The 17,438-nt window shown below is 41.6% G+C and overlaps 1 protein-coding gene across 2 annotated transcripts in view; it reads left to right on the top strand.

Annotated features, from left to right (window-relative positions):
* Positions 1 to 11,426, top strand: part of LOC100193523 (uncharacterized) — a 39,139-nt gene extending 27,713 nt beyond the window's left edge. For both annotated transcript variants that reach the window (XR_004852291.1, NM_001366956.1), the window contains 2 exons: positions 10,923 to 11,011; positions 11,087 to 11,426. Coding sequence is in view for 1 of the 2 variants with exons in the window: in NM_001366956.1 (NP_001353885.1) it covers positions 10,923 to 11,011; positions 11,087 to 11,182 (185 nt within the window). In the remaining variant the exon portion in view is untranslated. The remainder of the gene's footprint in view (positions 1 to 10,922; positions 11,012 to 11,086) is intronic.
* Positions 11,427 to 17,438: the final 6,012 nt, after the last annotated feature.

Below are 17,438 nucleotides of genomic sequence, written 5' to 3' on the forward strand. Positions count from 1 at the left end.
TTATTGCAACTGGAATGACTCAATTTGGAGCTAAAATGAATTAACTATGAATTATACAAGTTTATAGAATTATTTTCATACTAAAAACCTATTTCTTTATTAATTTCTGAATATCCTAAGTGTTCTGGACTGGACACAATATTTCTTAAACGATCAGGGGCCTAAATCACATTTTCCCTAAGACTCAGTATTCACCACACAGGATGGCGGGTTAGTTTTACCATTCCCCGGGGGCTCTTTAGCAAAAAGTCATGGCCGAACGGGTATCCGCGAATTCAGGCCGCGCGATCAGAGATCAAGGGTCCAGATCGCCCAGCTGAATCGGTATCCTCAGGATATAATCCCATCCATCCAACCCCTATCGGACGGCGCGCAGCTATCCGCGAAGGGAGTATGCCATCAAGTCGATCACAATGGTTCACTCGAAATCCAGCGGCTGGCATCCCCCAAAATCCCAGTCGTCCAACCCGAAATCACTGGTCAAGAGACCATCTTCCTCCCATGCCCATCTGGACGCGACGAGATCAAGCGACCGAGGTGGGGCGGCCCTGGCGAGGTCCCGCCTGGCGATCCCCCATACAAATCCACCCAATGTCTACATTTTCACGATGCGGGTATCCTGGCGAAACTGGAGGGTGAGCTTACCGTAGTTCAGCAGCGGCAGGCGTTGCTGGCGGCGATGGACAAGGGCCAGGCGGCGAGACTCTTGCTCCGGCGAGAAATTAACTGGTCTCCGGCTGTTCTTCTAACCCCAATTTCCCTGGTCGTGATCCGTGCACCGCGGCGAATCACCCCGTCAAAACGGCGGACACCGAGCAACAATGGTGGTAAGGTAAGGGCGCGGCGGCTTCTCTCTGCTCCAAACCCAACGGAAAAACACCCATGTGGAAACTCCTCGATTCTGACTCGTGGTGCGGCTTGCGACAGCTTGTTAAGGGAAGGGGTGACCGCGGGTCCAATTTATATAGTAACAGGGGTGGCCGATCTAGGGAGTTTTGAATCGAAGCAATCCCCGATGGATCGCCATGGAATCCGGTGGCGTTTGTTGAAGCTTGCTTCGATCTGGAACTGGGAGGTCCCTGGGTAGTGGGTCCCACACGTCATTACCTTGCGCAGTGGCTATTCTAGGAACGGTGGCAACGGAATCCCGACCAAAAGTGAAAGCCTGGAGATTACAATGATGCGGGGTTTGTTGTGATTAGTTCGTAATGAACATTAGAGAATAGGCTTCAGGCTTGCTTGCATGTTGACATCATGATGATGCAAGCCGCGGCAAGAGAATAAATAAAAGATAAATTGGAGACGTGGGGAGAGAACGTGGGCTAGCCTAGTGCTGTTTAGCGCAGGAGAAAAAAATAAGGAGAGATGGGCCAGGGAGACGGCCACGATGCTTCATTCTTTTTTTTAATCTTCTACTTCTAATTTCAGTTTTCATTTCCAATTTTAGATATCCTAAATTTAAATCCGATTGATGTTGTCAAATCAAACTTATATGCACAATTCAAAGAGCCCGGCATGATGCATAGTTTGGTTTTTTTTTTTTTAAGCAAATGCTCTTAACATACTAGTCTCACAATAAATAAGAACATATTTATTCTAGGAATAATTTCTAACGTGTAATATTTATTAAAATATAATTTAACCATAATTTCTAAAGACTATATATTATTCCAAAAAGTACTTTTTTGCTCGTATGTAGATCTTTTCATTTAGTCTCTTTAATCTCACATATAAATTTTAAATCTCGAAAAGACTTCCTAGATTACCCAAAATATGATTTTGAGGTGTTACAAATTCTACCCCTTAAAAATAATCTCGTCCTCGAGATTTGTAGGAAAAAGGATTATACCACGATTGGTTTGTAATTGAGATTGTAGTTTCTAATTGATTCAAAAGTTAAGAGTCTCTCTTTTTTTAATACTATTTAGTAAGTAATTAGAAATGCATGGGTATCTTCGATGTTTAGAAACATAGTTAGGTAAGAAGAGAGATGGTCAGAGTGAGGTTAGCTGATGGTAAGAAGAACTTGGTAAGGGAAGACTCCATCCAAGGTGGTAAATCTTGAATCATCTCGAGATCTGATTTGACTCATATTCTTCCATGTCGAGGTTGGTCTCCTCCTTGCTCTTTGGCGTCTCCATCCGGGTTTGGGACAAGAGGCTAAGATAGATCTGTTATGTAGGTTAAGTCGTTGGGTATAGCCAAGTTGATTTAAGTCACCAATTTAGTCTTAAGTGAATTAGGAGTATGTCCTTATCCTTTGTACCAGCATTAAGTAACTTACACTAGATTAGATCAGATCATATTAGATTAGATGGGATCTAGATTAGATCGATATAACTAGATTAGACTAGACAATATCTAATTACTTTGGATTATATCATGGTTGTTAAACTAGGGTGGATAAGTATGCTTATTAGGATAAGATGGATCCATAAAGATAGAATCTTTTGAGGTCAGTGTTGGAACTTGCTCTCTGCAGCAAGAAGGCCAACAAGGGTGAACAGTGGTGACAACAGGGTTACGTGCACGGGGCAATAGCTCTGTTAATCTAGCCTCTCACGGGCACTGTGCGGGGGTATTTATAGGTATCTGAGTGCCCAACGTCTTGTGTTAAGGACGCATGTGCCCTCAGACGCCTAGTTTATCCCCGGAATATTCCCATAAAGCAGGGTTACAAGCCGTAATTACAAGTATGCCTTTACAAGTTAGGCCCGTAATACAGAGGCGGCCACGCGGGGCCCGTTACGATGGGCCAGATCACACGTGGGCCTTGGGACTGAACGAGGCCGCGCCGTGGGAGGACGTCGCCGCAGGCCTTCGTCAAAGTGCCGAGTCCTGCGAAGGGTGCCCCTGCCCGCTTTGTCTCTGTCGGACCAGCGGCTGCAGCGAAGGCCTCGAGCGAAGGGTGGCGTCTTTGCCTTCGCCCCAACAGTCAGTTAGATCTATTAGGATGAGATAAAATCTTTTCAAGGTAAGGTGAGTCTACTAAGGTAATGGAGTATCTTTTAAGATAAGATGGATTTATTAAGATATGAGAGAATCTTTTAAGATAAGATGGATCTATTTGATATATTCTAGTGGGGAATATCCTTAAGTTGATCTAGTTTATCTTATAAATATATTTAGTTTAATAGATCCATTTTTAATAGGGATTATTTTGTGTGCTCTATTTTGTAAATATTTTCCCTTATGACTAGGTGTATATGTAGATGCAATTATGGACATTACTCCACGACCCATCACACTCAATCAAAAATCCAAATCAGACAAATATCATAAGAACAATCATTCGAGTGTATAGATACTTACAAAAATAGTTTTTTTGTTCCTAACATTAGGTCTCCTAGTCCTAAAGTCACTTTAGGCACAAGATTTCAAAGTGTGAAATCCACATTTGTCTTTAGAAAGAAAAAGATAAGAATAATAAGAGTGAAGCGGAAATAGATGAGAAAAGATTAAGGAAAGTTTTAGAAAGAATCAGGGTAGCAAAGATAAGTAAATAATGGTTGTCCAGTTCTATCTAGGTTTCGTCCTACAGTCAACATTTCTCTGATACCACTTCTGTCAGACCCGGGTTTTAGGGGCACCAAGACCCGGGCGCGAACATAATCACCAGTGTGCTGGGACCAAGTCTCACACATATGATGAATTATGGCACAGGATCGAATGTCACATCTTTACTACATAACAGGAGTTTTATACAAAATAAATAATAACATTATAAGGAGACAACGGTCCAGCAACCCAAAGTTGACTGGGAGACGACGGCCTAGACCTCTCAAGAACACATCGCAGCATCCTCCATGCGCCTCATCCTGTGGTGCCTGCTCTTGACCTGTGGGGGGGGTGTGAGACAGCAAGAGTGAGCTCACATACGTTCATCGCTCAACAAGTTGTGGGGAATAATGTGCATGAACTCGCCAAAGGTGAGAGCTCACTTGAAGTGTAAGGCTTACCAAAGAGGATGGTTAGAGCTGAGCATTGCTTTTAAAGTTGGTCAAAATTTTATTAGCAATTACTAAGTATAAGTAAATACCAACCCAATTAAGTAGTAGAACAAAAGTAACAACATCACCTGCGATGCAATGCATATGACAAATTGAATTTAGTTCCATAAGTTAATCATCAGAGAGTCCTGAGCTGCTCATGACCGTGAGCTCGGCTAGTATACCAGTTTTACACTCTGCAGAGGTTGTACCCTTTACCCACAAGTCATGTTACTCATCTGCCAAGGGATCGCGACTTCCCATACACCTCTACCGAGGAGGCGAGGCAGGGTAACACTACGAGGCCTTTACAAAGTTCCACTAGCTTCAGAAAACCCGCTACAGTTTATAGGAAGCTCCAATGCAGGGTTCTTGCCTGACCGCCATCGCAGCAAAATCAACCAAGGACCTCCCTACACTGACCACTCCCCTACTGCCCTTGCCCCTTTCGGGTAAGGTAGTCCTCCACTAGCTTTCCTAATTAATCAGCCAAGGGCGTCCATAAACCCTTATGGTGGCACGTGTTTCTCAAGTTAAGCTCTATGTTCCAATTAACATTTAATGTTACTAGTTGATAGAAAATATTAATACAAAATTATTGCAACTGGAATGACTCAATTTGGAGCTAAAATGAATTAACTATGAATTATACAAGTTTATAGAATTATTTTCATACTAAAAACCTATTTCTTTATTAATTTCTGAATATCCTAAGTGTTCTGGACTGGACACAATATTTTTTAAACGATCAGGGGCCTAAATCACATTTTCCCTAAGACTCAGTATTCACCACACAGGATGGCGGGTTAGTTTTACCATTCCCCGGGGGCTCTTTAGCAAAAAGTCATGGCCGAACGGGTATCCGCGAATTCAGGCCGCGCGATCAGAGATCAAGGGTCCAGATCGCCCAGCTGAATCGGTATCCTCAGGATATAATCCCATCCATCCAACCCCTATCGGACGACGCGCAGCTATCCGCGAAGGGAGTATGCCATCAAGTCGATCACAATGGTTCACTCGAAATCTAGCGGCTGGCATCCCCCAAAATCCCAGTCGTCCAACCCGAAATCACTGGTCAAGAGACCATCTTCCTCCCATGCCCATCTGGACGCGACGAGATCAAGCGACCGAGGTGGGGCGGCCCTGGCGAGGTCCCGCCTGGCGATCCCCCATACAAATCCACCCAATGTCTACATTTTCACGATGCGGGTATCCTGGCGAAACTGGAGGGTGAGCTTACCGTAGTTCAGCAGCGGCAGTCGTTGCTGGCGGCGATGGACAAGGACCAGGCGGCGAGACTCTTGCTCCGGCGAGAAATTAACTGGTCTCCGGCTGTTCTTCTAACCCCAATTTCCCCGGTCGCGATCCGTGCACCGCGGCGAATCACCCCGTCAAAACGGCGGACACCGAGCAACAATGGTGGTAAGGTAAGGGCGCGGTGGCTTCTCTCTGCTCCAAACCCAACGGAAAAACACCCATGTGGAAACTCCTCGATTCTGACTCGTGGTGCGGCTTGCGACAGCTTGTTAAGGGAAGGGGTGACCGCGGGTCCAATTTATATAGTAACAGGGGTGGCCGATCTAGGGAGTTTTGAATCGAAGCAATCCCCGATGGATCGCCATGGAATCCGGTGGCGTTTGTTGAAGCTTGCTTCGATCTGGAACTGGGAGGTCCCTGGGTAGTGGGTCCCACACGTCATTACCTTGTGCAGTGGCTATTCTAGGAACGGTGGCAATGGAATCCCGACCAAAAGTGAAAGCCTGGAGATTACAATGATGCGGGGTTTGTTGTGATTAGTTCGTAACGAACATTAGAGAATAGGCTTCAGGCTTGCTTGCATGTTGACATCATGATGATGCAAGCCGCGGCAAGAGAATAAATAAAAGATAAATTGGAGACGTGGGGAGAGAACGTGGGCTAGCCTAGTGCTGTTTAGCGCAGGAGAAAAAAATAAGGAGAGATGGGCCAGGGAGACGGCCACGATGCTTCATTCTTTTTTTTAATCTTCTACTTCTAATTTCAGTTTTCATTTCCAATTTTAGATATCCTAAATTTAAATCCGATTGATGTTGTCAAATCAAACTTATATGCACAATTCAAAGAGCCCGGCATGATGCATAGTTTGGTTTTATTTATTTATTTATTATTTTTTTAAGCAAATGCTCTTAACATACTAGTCTCACAATAAATAAGAACATATTTATTCTAGGAATAATTTCTAACGTGTAATATTTATTAAAATATAATTTAACCATAATTTCTAAAGACTATATATTATTCCAAAAAGTACTTTTTTGCTCGTATGTAGATCTTTTCATTTAGTCTCTTTAATCTCACATATAAATTTTAAATCTCGAAAAGACTTCCTAGATTACCCAAAATATGATTTTGAGGTGTTACAGTAGGCGACGGGTCCGAAGAGGTCCATATGAAGTAGCTCCAGAGGTCTTGATGTGGTCATCACATTCTTGCTGTAATGAGTACTTCCCACCTGTTTACCTGCTTAACAAGCTGCACAAGGTCTATCTTTTTCGAAACATACATTTGTTAGTCCTAACACACGCTCTTCCTTTAGGAGTTTGTGGAGGTTATTCATCCCAACATGTGCTAGACGGCGATGCCACAACCAGCCCATACTAGTCTTAGCGATTAAGCATGCATCTAGATCGGCCTCCTCTTTCGAAAAATCAACTAAGTAGAGTTTGCCATCTAGTACACCCTTAAACGTTAATGAACCATCACTCCTTCTAAAGACAGATACATCAACATTTGTAAACAAACAATTGTAGCCCATGTGGCACAATTGACTAACAGACAGGAGATTATAGCCTAGCGACTCTACTAAAAAACATTAGAAATAGAGTGCTCATTTGTGATGGCAATCTTGCCCAAGCCTTTGACCTTGCCTTGGTTCCCATCTCCAAAGATAATCGTATCCTGGGAATCCTTGTTCTTAACGTAGGAGGTGAACATCTTCTCTCACGTCATGTGGTTTGTGCATCCGCTGTCGATAATCCAGCTTGAGCCCCCGGATGCATAAACCTGCAAGACAATTTACGCTTGGGTTTTAGATACCCAACTCTTGTTGGGCCCTACAAGGTTAGTCACAATATCCTTTGGGACCCAAATGCAAGTCTTGTCTCCCTTGCATTTGGCCCTCAACTTCCTAGCAACCACTTTCTTATTCTTACATGAAAGTACAAAATCAGTGTTGCAGGTATGAAAAACAGTAGCAGATTCATTATGCATTTTCCTAGGCACATGATGAATAACATTTCCATTCCTAGGCCTACTTCTACCATGCACAAAAGTAGAACTCAAAGCAATCATAGCATGTGAATCATAAGCATCATAACTCCTATGAGCATTCCTAGAAAATTTTCTATCATAAATGAACGCATGATTCTTTTGAATGCTACTAGCCATAGGGGCCTTCCCTTTCTCCTTGTTGAGAATGGGAACCCTTTGGCTTGTTAAGTTCTTGGCTTCCTTCCGAAAGCCAAGCCCATCCTTAATTGAGGGGTGTCTACCAACCGTGTAGGCATCCCTAGCAAATTTTAACTTATCAAAGTCACTTTTGCAAGTCTTAAGTTGAGCATTAAGACTTGCCACTTCATCATTCAATTTTGTAATAGCAATGAGATGTTCATTACAAGCATTAACATCAAAGTCCTTACATCTGTTACAAATTACTACATATTCTGCACATGAACTAGATTTATTTGCTACTTCTAGTTTAGTATTTAAATCATCATTTAAAATCTTTAAACTAGAGATTGATTCATGGCACACAGATAATTCAGAGGATAACAATTCATTTCTTTTAGTTTCTAGAACAAGAGACTTTTGTGCACTAATAAGTTTATCATGCTCTTCATATAATATATCCTCTTGCTTTTCTAAAAGTCTATCCTTTTCGTTTAAAGCATCAATTAACTCATTAATTTTATCTACTTTTGATCTATCTAAACCCATAAATAATTCAGTATAGTCTACTTCATCATCACTAGATTCATCATCGCTTGAAGTAGTATATTTAGGGGTTTCACGAACGCTTACCTTTTTCTCCTTTGCCATGAGGCAGGTGTGGCGTTCGTTGAGGAAGAGAGAAGACTTGTTGAAGGCTGAGGCAGCGAGTCCTTCGTCGTCGGAATCGGAAGACGACCAGTCCGAGTCCCACTCCTTTCCGATGTGTGCCTCGCCCTTTGCCTTCCTATAGCTCTTTTTCTTCTCTTTCTTCCCGCCCTTTCCTTGTTCCTGGTCACTAGAGTTAACAGGACAATTTGCTATAAAATGACCAGTCTTACCGCACTTGAAGCAGGAGCGCTTTCCCGTTGCTTTGTTCTTGTTAGGGTACTCCTTGCGTCCTTTCAATGTGATCTTGAAGCGCTTTATGATTAGGGCCATCTCATCCTCATTTAGCCCGGCCGCCTCAACTTGTGCCACCTTGCTAGGTAGCGCCTCCCTGCTGCTTGTTGCTTTGAGAGCAACATGTTGAGGCTCGTAGACGGGTAGAGGGCCATTGAGAGCATCATCAACATATCGCGCTTCCTTCACCATCATCCGCCCGCTCACAAACTTCCCAAGAATCTCCTCGGGAGTCATCTTTGTGTACCTGGGATTTTCACGGATGAGGTTCACAAGATGAGGATCAATAACAGTGAAGGACCTGAGCCTAAGTCGTATGACGTCGTGGTCCGTCCATCTCGTGCTTCCATAGCTCCTGATCTTGTTGACCAGGGTCTTGAGCCTGTTGTACGTTTGCGTTGGCTTCTCTCTCCTGATCATGACAAACCTTCCTAGCTCGTCTTCCACCATCTCCATTTTGGTGATCATGGTGGCGTCGTTCCCCTCATGTGATATCTTAAGGGTGTCCCATATTTGCTTGGCGTTGTCTAAGCCGCTCACCTTGTTGTACTCGTCCCTGCACAAGGATGCTAGCAAAACAGTGGTAGCTTGTGCATTCTTATGGATTTGCTCATTGATAAACACGGGGTTATCGATACTGTCGAATTGCATTCCATTTTCTACTATCTCCCATATACTAGGATGGAGAGAAAATACGTGACTACGCATTTTGTGACTCCAAAAAGCGTAGTCCTCTCCATTAAAGTGTGGAGGTTTACCAAGAGGAATGGAAAGCAAATGAGCATTGGAATTATAAGGAATACGAGAATAATCAAATGAAAAATTCGAATTAACCGGTTTCCTTTTCTCATCGTCGTCTCTTGGGAAGAAGAAGAATCGTCGCTGTCGTAGTAGACAATCTTCTTGATGCGCCTCTTCTTCTTCCCGTCCTTCTTGTGACTCGAGCCAGAGTCAGTGGGCTTGTCGTCCCTTGGCTCGTTGAGGAAGGACTCCTTCTCTTTGTCGTTGACCACCATCCCCTTTCCCTTAGGATCCATCTCTTCGGGCGATTAGTCCCTTTCGTGAAGAGAACGACTCCGATACCAATTGAGAGCACCTAGAGGGGGGTGAATAGGTGATCCTGTAAAATTCAATAACTAATAGCCAATAAAACTTGGTTAAGTGTTAGTATGACTAAGTAGTGAGCTCTTGCGAACACACAAGTAATCACAGAAAAGTAATCACAAGAGACACGCGAGTTATCCCGTGGTTCGGCCAAGTAATACTTGCCTACTTCCACGTTGTGGCGTCCCAATGGACGAGGGTTGCACTCAACCCTTTTCAAGTGATCCAATGATCAACTTGAATACCACGGTGTTCTTCTTTCTTATACTTTCTCCCGTTTGCGAGGAATCTCCATAACTTGGAGCCTCTCGCCCTTACAATTGATAATCACAAAGAAGCACAGAAGTAAGGGAGGGGAGAGCAACGCACACAAGACTCAAATCCACAATGCAACCACACACACAAGTCACAACTTGAGCTCTAAGTTCAACACATGGAGTTCTCAACTCAAGAGGAGCTCAAATTGCTAGCATAGAGAATCAAATGCGTGGGAGTGGAGTCTAGATGCTTAGGAATGATCAAAGAATGCTTGGACGACTCCTCCATGCGTCTAGGGGTCCCTTTTATAGCCTCAAGCCAGCTAGGAGCCGTTGGAGGCATATTCTTGGAAGGCTAATCTTGCCTTCTGTCGGGTGGCGCACCGGACAGTCTGGTGTGCCACTGGACATCCACTGTTCATGTCCGGTGCGCGATTTCCTTCCATTCCTGGCGCAGCCGACCGTTGCAACTTCGGGCTGGTTGGCGCACCGGACAGTCCGGTGCCCCCAGCTGACCGTTGGTGCGGGCCACGCGTCGCGCGCGGATTGCACGGCCGACCGTTGCGCTGGCGGCCGTTGGCTCACCGGACAGTCCGGTGCACCACCGGACAGTCCGGTGAATTATAGTCGTACGCCGCCAAAAACTCCCGAGAGCGGCCAGTTCGCCGGAAGCCAGCCTGGCGCACCGGACACTGTCCGGTGCACCACCGGACAGTCCGGTGTGCTAGACCGAGCTGAGTCTTGGCTGCTCCAGCCAAGTCCTTTTCTTCTTCTCTTTTCTCTGATTCTAGCACTTAGACAAATATATTAGTACACACAAAAACCAATATACTAAGTCTAGAACCATACCTTTGCCTTGATTATCAATTCTCTCTTTGTTTAGCACATGAGAGCTTATTTAAATGTGTTGGACACTTAATCACCAAAACATAATAAAAATTGACCAAAGGCACATTTCCCTTTCACCGGGCCATCTCCTTGAAACTAGTTATTCTCAAACCTCCTATTTCCAAAGGTCCACAAACTTTTCCCCAAGCCACAGCGCAATGCCTTTTGGCTTCTTTCGATGAAACCTGTAACACTTCCTGTGCTTTTATTTTTGGATGTACGACTAATCCTTGATAGTTGACATTTCTAATCAGTTTTTTTTTTGCCATGAAAATGGGATATTCTAGTAACTATTGATTCCTCCACTTACCTACAGATATACTGTATGACTCGTGGTCCCCAGCGATGACTGTCAGTTCTATCTGTATCAGCATATTATCTATGCTGTCCAGCTCGCCAGAAAAGGTTACATATTTTCTCTACATCACCTTGTTGAATTGGTGGGTCTTGCTTTTGACTGCAATACATTACCGATTGCAGCAACGCCCAGCTGATAATGATCGCTATGTCAAGAACTGTCGCAATGGGAGGTCTCCGAAAGAGACCAGGTGGTGGTTCCATGATGACACCGTGTGATCGGTGTTCCGATTATTGTTGTCCTGTATGCATTTAGTTGCCAGACTATGGGAGATGGACTTATTTCGAACGACCCATTTGACCAGAAATTAACATGCTCTTGTGGTTTGTAGATGAATGTGCATCAGCGTCAGGCCTGTACTTTCTGATTCTTACACCGTCGATGATATATAGAATAATGTTTGTATCTTGTCAATTTACGGAACAGACATGAAATTCAATGCAGGTCACTGGTTTCTGAATCCTTCTACTTGTATGCTTGGTATTGGTAGTCTGCCCCAGATCGACCTGCTGTAGCTCTAGTTCCACTTCAGGGCTTGTTCGTTATGATGCTAAACCATATGAATTGGATGAGATTGAGTCGTTTTAAATCCATAACAAGTTAAATACATCTCAATCCCACACAATACACTTCAATCTACATGGAATTAAAATAACCGAATCATTCGAACGTTTGGTAACGCTTCTCGCTGGACGCCTCGGACCAGAGCTCGTGTGGGCTACGTGACGGTGCGATCAGTTCTATGTATGAGTATTGCGAAGTTCCGTAGTTATTCTATTTAGCTGCTTTGATAAATCTTAGTTATATCTAGTACCAAACTACAAATCCGCTATAGTCGAGTAGCATACGCGAATATTGAACATGCCGCTGCAGTAACATTCATAACATAAATTTAACATACATAAATGTTGAAATCTCTATAATAACATTCTTAAAACTTGTTTGCAAGAGGTAAGGGGTGAGTTCATATCAATCAATTTATAGCAAGAAGTAAAATAATTCTTTTTATTAATTTTTTTAACAAAGGTGTCTTGAAGGTTCTATGATTATAATTATTTTCGTTAATCGTTTTTATTTTATTAAGCAAACTATCATAAGCATCATTCTTTTTATTAATTAAATTGTTTTAAACAAAGGTGTCCTTGAAGATTCTACACTTATCATTATATTTGTTAACCATTTTTATTTTATTAAGCAAACTATCATAGGCATCTTGACATCTCGAGGGGGCTAGCTAACTTTGTTTTTACTTTGTCATTTTTCTTTATAAGATACTCATTGGTAGATATGTTTGCACTAGCTTCTAATTGCTTAATTTTATTAGATGACTCAACAGTTAGAATTACCAAAAAAATCATATTATTATAGCAAATTTTGATAACTATTTTTAATTGAGTCTTTTGTTTAGTGCAAACTTCTTTAAAGAATTTAGCGGCGTGCACAAATTCTTTAGTATAATACATCTCATTTTCGCTATCACTCTCACTAGAGGATGAATCTTTGATGCTACCTTTGCCACGATGTAGTTATGAGAGTAGCATGACGAAGAACAATTGCAATCATGTTTCTTGTGTTGGACTTTATCTTCACTTGATGAATCGTCCCAAAGTTTTGATTAATGTTAGAGTTTGAGTCTTGCACCTCCTTTTCTTGTCTTTGAGAGTGAATTTGCTTAGACAGTCTTCCACGAAGTGCCTCTTGTCACATCTGATATAACCCCTTATTTCTTTGTTTTCCTATCATTGTTGAAATAGGATGTCTTCAATTTGAATAGACAAACTTGTTCATCCTTTCCATCTATTATGATTGTATATTCATTAACATTAGAGGATAAGGTGGAGGCTAGATCATCATCATCTTGAGAAACTTGAGCTTTCAATTTGTTTCTTCATTTTTTGTGCTCTTCACATGTGAGAGTTACGCCTTTGTTTGATGATGTGGATTCTTGATCCATCTTCTGTGACAAATGCCACTAACTTACTAATGATAAGCATCATGGCCATTGTACTCAAGTCCTCCATATTACGAAGGACAATGATGATGCATTCATATTTCTTATGTGGAAGTACGAAGATGATCTTCGTCATAATGGTTGCATCACCTAGCTTTGTGAAAGTGCATTCATCCCTTTTGTGAGTTTTGGTGATTTAGATAACAACACATTTAAAGGTCTAACAAGTTTGCTAAGTGTTGAACAGGAAATTCAGTATGATGAACATACTTGAATAGTGTATAATGATCAGTGAACAAGGTTCAACACAAGGTCAAATAACCAGTGAGACAATGCAAATGGATATAATATGGTCTCTATATTGGTTTGAATATATGGACAAGTCCTGAGAAATCACTATGCATAAATATGATCATAATAGAGGTTGAAGTGATTAAGAGGATTGGTCAAGCCAAAGTGAATAAGATATGAGGAATCGTGAATTGGCTTGACCATATTACTATTAGTCCATATATGTATATATGAGAATCAAACTAGAGCTTGATTGATCTTAGCAGTTATATCTAGATGACATTCAAGCAAGGTTCACAATATTGAAGAAATGATTCTCTCAATGGATGCTCAATAGGATGTGACTCAAGAATGGTTTGATAGGGTGAAGATAGCAAGGAAAGGGCTTCGAGGAACTAAGCGAAGGTGAAGGCCAAGCGACGGCTTGTAGACCGAGGTACCATGGCTAAGGTGAAGAAGAGAGTACTTGCACTAAGTCGATGAACTAATCAGCTATGAAGAGTTACAACATGTTGATGCATCAGTAAGGTGACTTGAAGCCATGATTTGAACTCATATATGGTGAAATGGCACAAGTCACAGGCTCGATTTGTGTTTGCTTCAAAAGGTGAGACAAAGATGTTTGTGATCCTTATGAAGCAACATCATGGAGAAATCACACTTGAGACACCAATGACTCAAGGAGTTTACTTAATTATATTTTATTTAACTTGAGTATAGGAATCGTCGTACTATCAAGGGGGATCCAAAAAGAAGGTTGGTGTTGGTACTAAAGCTCAAAATCCTTGATCTAAAACTTCCATTTTACCCTTGTTAATCCTTAGTGAAAGTATGTAGTACAACCTTTTTAAGTCTATCTTGGCCAAAATTGCTTTTTGGAAAAACAGGTTCAACCGGTTTTAAAACAGGTTCAACCGGTTTTTGCACTGTTCACCTTTTTGAAAATACTGGTTCAGCCGGACACTCAACCGGACACTCAACCGGTTTTTGTCTGGTGGAAACAGGTTCAACCGGTTTTAAAACAGGTTCAACCGGTTTTTGCACTGTTCACTTTTTTTCTGCCAGTCTGCTGTGTCAGCCAAAAAGCTGTGCGCAACTTTTTGAAAAACCGGTTCAACCGGTTTTTGGGCAGAAAAGTAAAAAACGGCTAGTTTTGGAGCCCCACCTATATATACTCACTCCCACCTCTCTCCTCCACAGAAGAGCACGACTTGGACTCCATTTCTAACCTGAGAAACACCTCCCACTCTCTCTCACACACCTCTTGCCTCTCCCATTTCAAATCTTTGGAGAGAAATCTTTGAGTGAGTTTGAGAGCTGCGGTTTTTGTGCTTCATCTCCAAATCTCTCTTGCTCTTCTTGATTCGAGCTTTGGTACTACATCGAGTTCTTTGTGGATTCATTACTCTTGGAGCTTCTAGCTCCTAGACGACTAGGTGTCTCTTGTGAGTCTCCAAATCTTGTGGAAGACCACAAGAAAGTTTGTATTACCCGCTCATTTGAGCAAAGATTATTGTGTGGGCTTGACCTTTGTGGTCGGCAAAGGGAGGATTAGGGTTGAAAGAGACCCGGCTCTTTGTGGGCGCCTCAACGAGGAAGTAGGGCACCTTGGTGGTGTGACCGAACCTCGGGATAAATCTTGTGTCTCTTGTGTTCTTGCTCATTGTGTTTGTTTGTGTTCTTCGTTCTCTCACCATTCCGTGAAAGATTGTTTATATCTTTTTGGTGTGTGGATTTTGAGAAGTGCCCTTCTCAGATCTACTACTTTGAACCCTGTGGATTATTTAGAACATCTCATTTCCAAAGTTAACTAGGTGAATTTCAAGATCAATTCAGGTTTACCCAGTTTGCTTCTAGTTTTTGTTGAAAAAGTTTTAACTTGCCTATTCACCCCCCCTCTAGGCAACTTTCAATTGGTATCAGAGCCTAATCCTCGTTCTAACGCTTAACCGCGTGAGGAAAAGATCATGTCGGGGGGACTAAGAAACGAAAGTGCTTCTAAGCTTGAAAAAGTTGAGGTTGCCTCGACTTCATCTTTTGTTGCAGATGTTGATCCTAGGGCAATAGATCTTGCCATGAGAATCGCCGAAAGGATGTTCCTCAAAATGAAGGAAGATGAGGCGAAGAACAAAATTGAAGAAGAAAATGATCGATGGAGACCAAACGACGAATCCACCTCTTCACAAGGTTCGTCTTTCAAATCCACTTCTCATATGTGCTTTATTGCTAATGGGAGTGACAGTGAAAGCGAAAGTGAGGATGAGGAGGAGCAAGAAAGTGATAGTGAAGATGAGGATGATCTTCAACAATTCTTCGCTCAGCTAAGCAAGAAACATCGGATGAGCTTGCTCAAACTCATGAAAAGAGCGGAAGAACAAAAAGAAATGCTTCATAAGCAAGAAGACTTCCTCATCAGAAAAATTGAAGACTTAGAGAAGTTGACCAAAGAGCATGAGAAGCTAAAGTGCTCTCATGATGATTTGGTCCAAAGGTATGAAGACATTTCAATTGAGCAAATTAAAGTTGTTAATCATTCATCATATATTGCTCAATTAGAAAATAAAAATGCTATGTTCAAGAACACGATAGAAAGGCTAAATATTGAAAATCTAGCTTTGCAAGAAAAACATGATATGCTTGTGTGCTCTCATAATAAATTTATGGATTCACATATCATGTTAGAAATGGCTCATGAGGTTGTGTTAACTAATTTGAAATCATACCAACCTCACATATGCACATGTACTCAAGTAGAAACTATATTATCATGTGCTAACAAATGTTGCTCTCAAGAAAGCCAATCTTCCATTGAGCTAGAAATTTCAGGAATTAGTGATATTTCTATGACACAAGAAAATAAAGAGCTCAAGGAAGAAGTTGGAAGGCTAAGAAGGAGCTTAACTCTTTTAAAGGGAAAGTGTCATGCTCAACCTTCTCAAGATAACCGTGATAATATGGTGAAAAAGCTTGAGAAGGGGACAACCGTAGCATGCACAAAACCCCTTCAAAAGAATACCAAGCTTTCCAAGAAGGGCATGAGAAAAATTCATGGTAAGAAAATTAATGCTCATACTATTTGCTCTAACAATGTACCTATGTGCTTCAACAAAGAAAGATCAAAGAGAAGCGATAGAAGGTGCTATGGATGCAAGGAGAAGGGTCATGAAATTGATTCATGCCCCCACATGAAGAATCAAGACCTTGAACGATCAAGAAAGATGACCATCAAAAAGGATGAAAGCAAAAGGCAAATGCATTGCAAGGACAAACATCACATTTGCTACAATTGCCGTGAAAAAGGTCATCTATTCAAGGTTTGTCCAAAGGGTAAAACTCCTAAGCCTAACTTGTCAATACATTCAAATATGCTTAGGAGACCCAAATTTGACTCTTGTGCTAGAAAGGTGATGAGTTCACCATATTCTAGGACCAAGGCTATTTGGGTGCCTAAGTCCTTATTGGCTAACCTTGATGGACCTATCATGAGATGGGTACCAAAATGTACTTAATAAGTTTTGCAGGTACCCAGAGATGATATGAAGCTTTGGGGTGCTTGAGCGGTTCAACTCAATTCTTATCTCAAGCTATCAATCTTACATTGTCTATCCTTTAAGATTGACCCAAAGATGAATTGAGTTGTTATATCACTAACTTCATATTCATCTCTAGCAAGAACTTGTGTTGTAGGGAATAAGGATTAACCTTTGTGGGAATCAAGCAAAAGGCCTACAACCAAGTGATATCCAAAGGATGGTAACAATTAATTCTTAAGTGCACATTGCTTTTAATTGGTATATTCCTTTGTGTATTTTGTAGCCACATAGGAAAAATGAAGCACTTGAGAATGAACTTAAAAGATTTTACCTTGCTTTGGAAAGGATCTAATTATATGGTAGATTGCAAGTTCATATTTTTATATTGTGACAATCTACATGCTTTAAATTGATTGTATGTATCTTGTGGCATATTTCAAGTTAATCATCATATTATTGCCATGACCTAGACATAAAGAGTATTATCCCATGTTCTTAAATGAATAGAGTGCTAAGTAAGAAATTCAAATTCTTAAAGCACTTACCAAAAGGGAATTCTCTATATGACTAGAGTTGTGAGACTAATGTTTCTATCTAAGTGTTTATGTACAATATGAGAATGTGTTTACCAAATGGAGTGTGCCATTCAACATTCAAAGAAGATCGAACCAATACTATGTGATGTATTCATTCTTGTTT

The sequence above is a fragment of the Zea mays genome, chromosome 1, assembly GCF_902167145.1.
Source record: "Zea mays cultivar B73 chromosome 1, Zm-B73-REFERENCE-NAM-5.0, whole genome shotgun sequence".
Classification (NCBI taxonomy): domain Eukaryota; kingdom Viridiplantae; phylum Streptophyta; class Magnoliopsida; order Poales; family Poaceae; genus Zea; species Zea mays.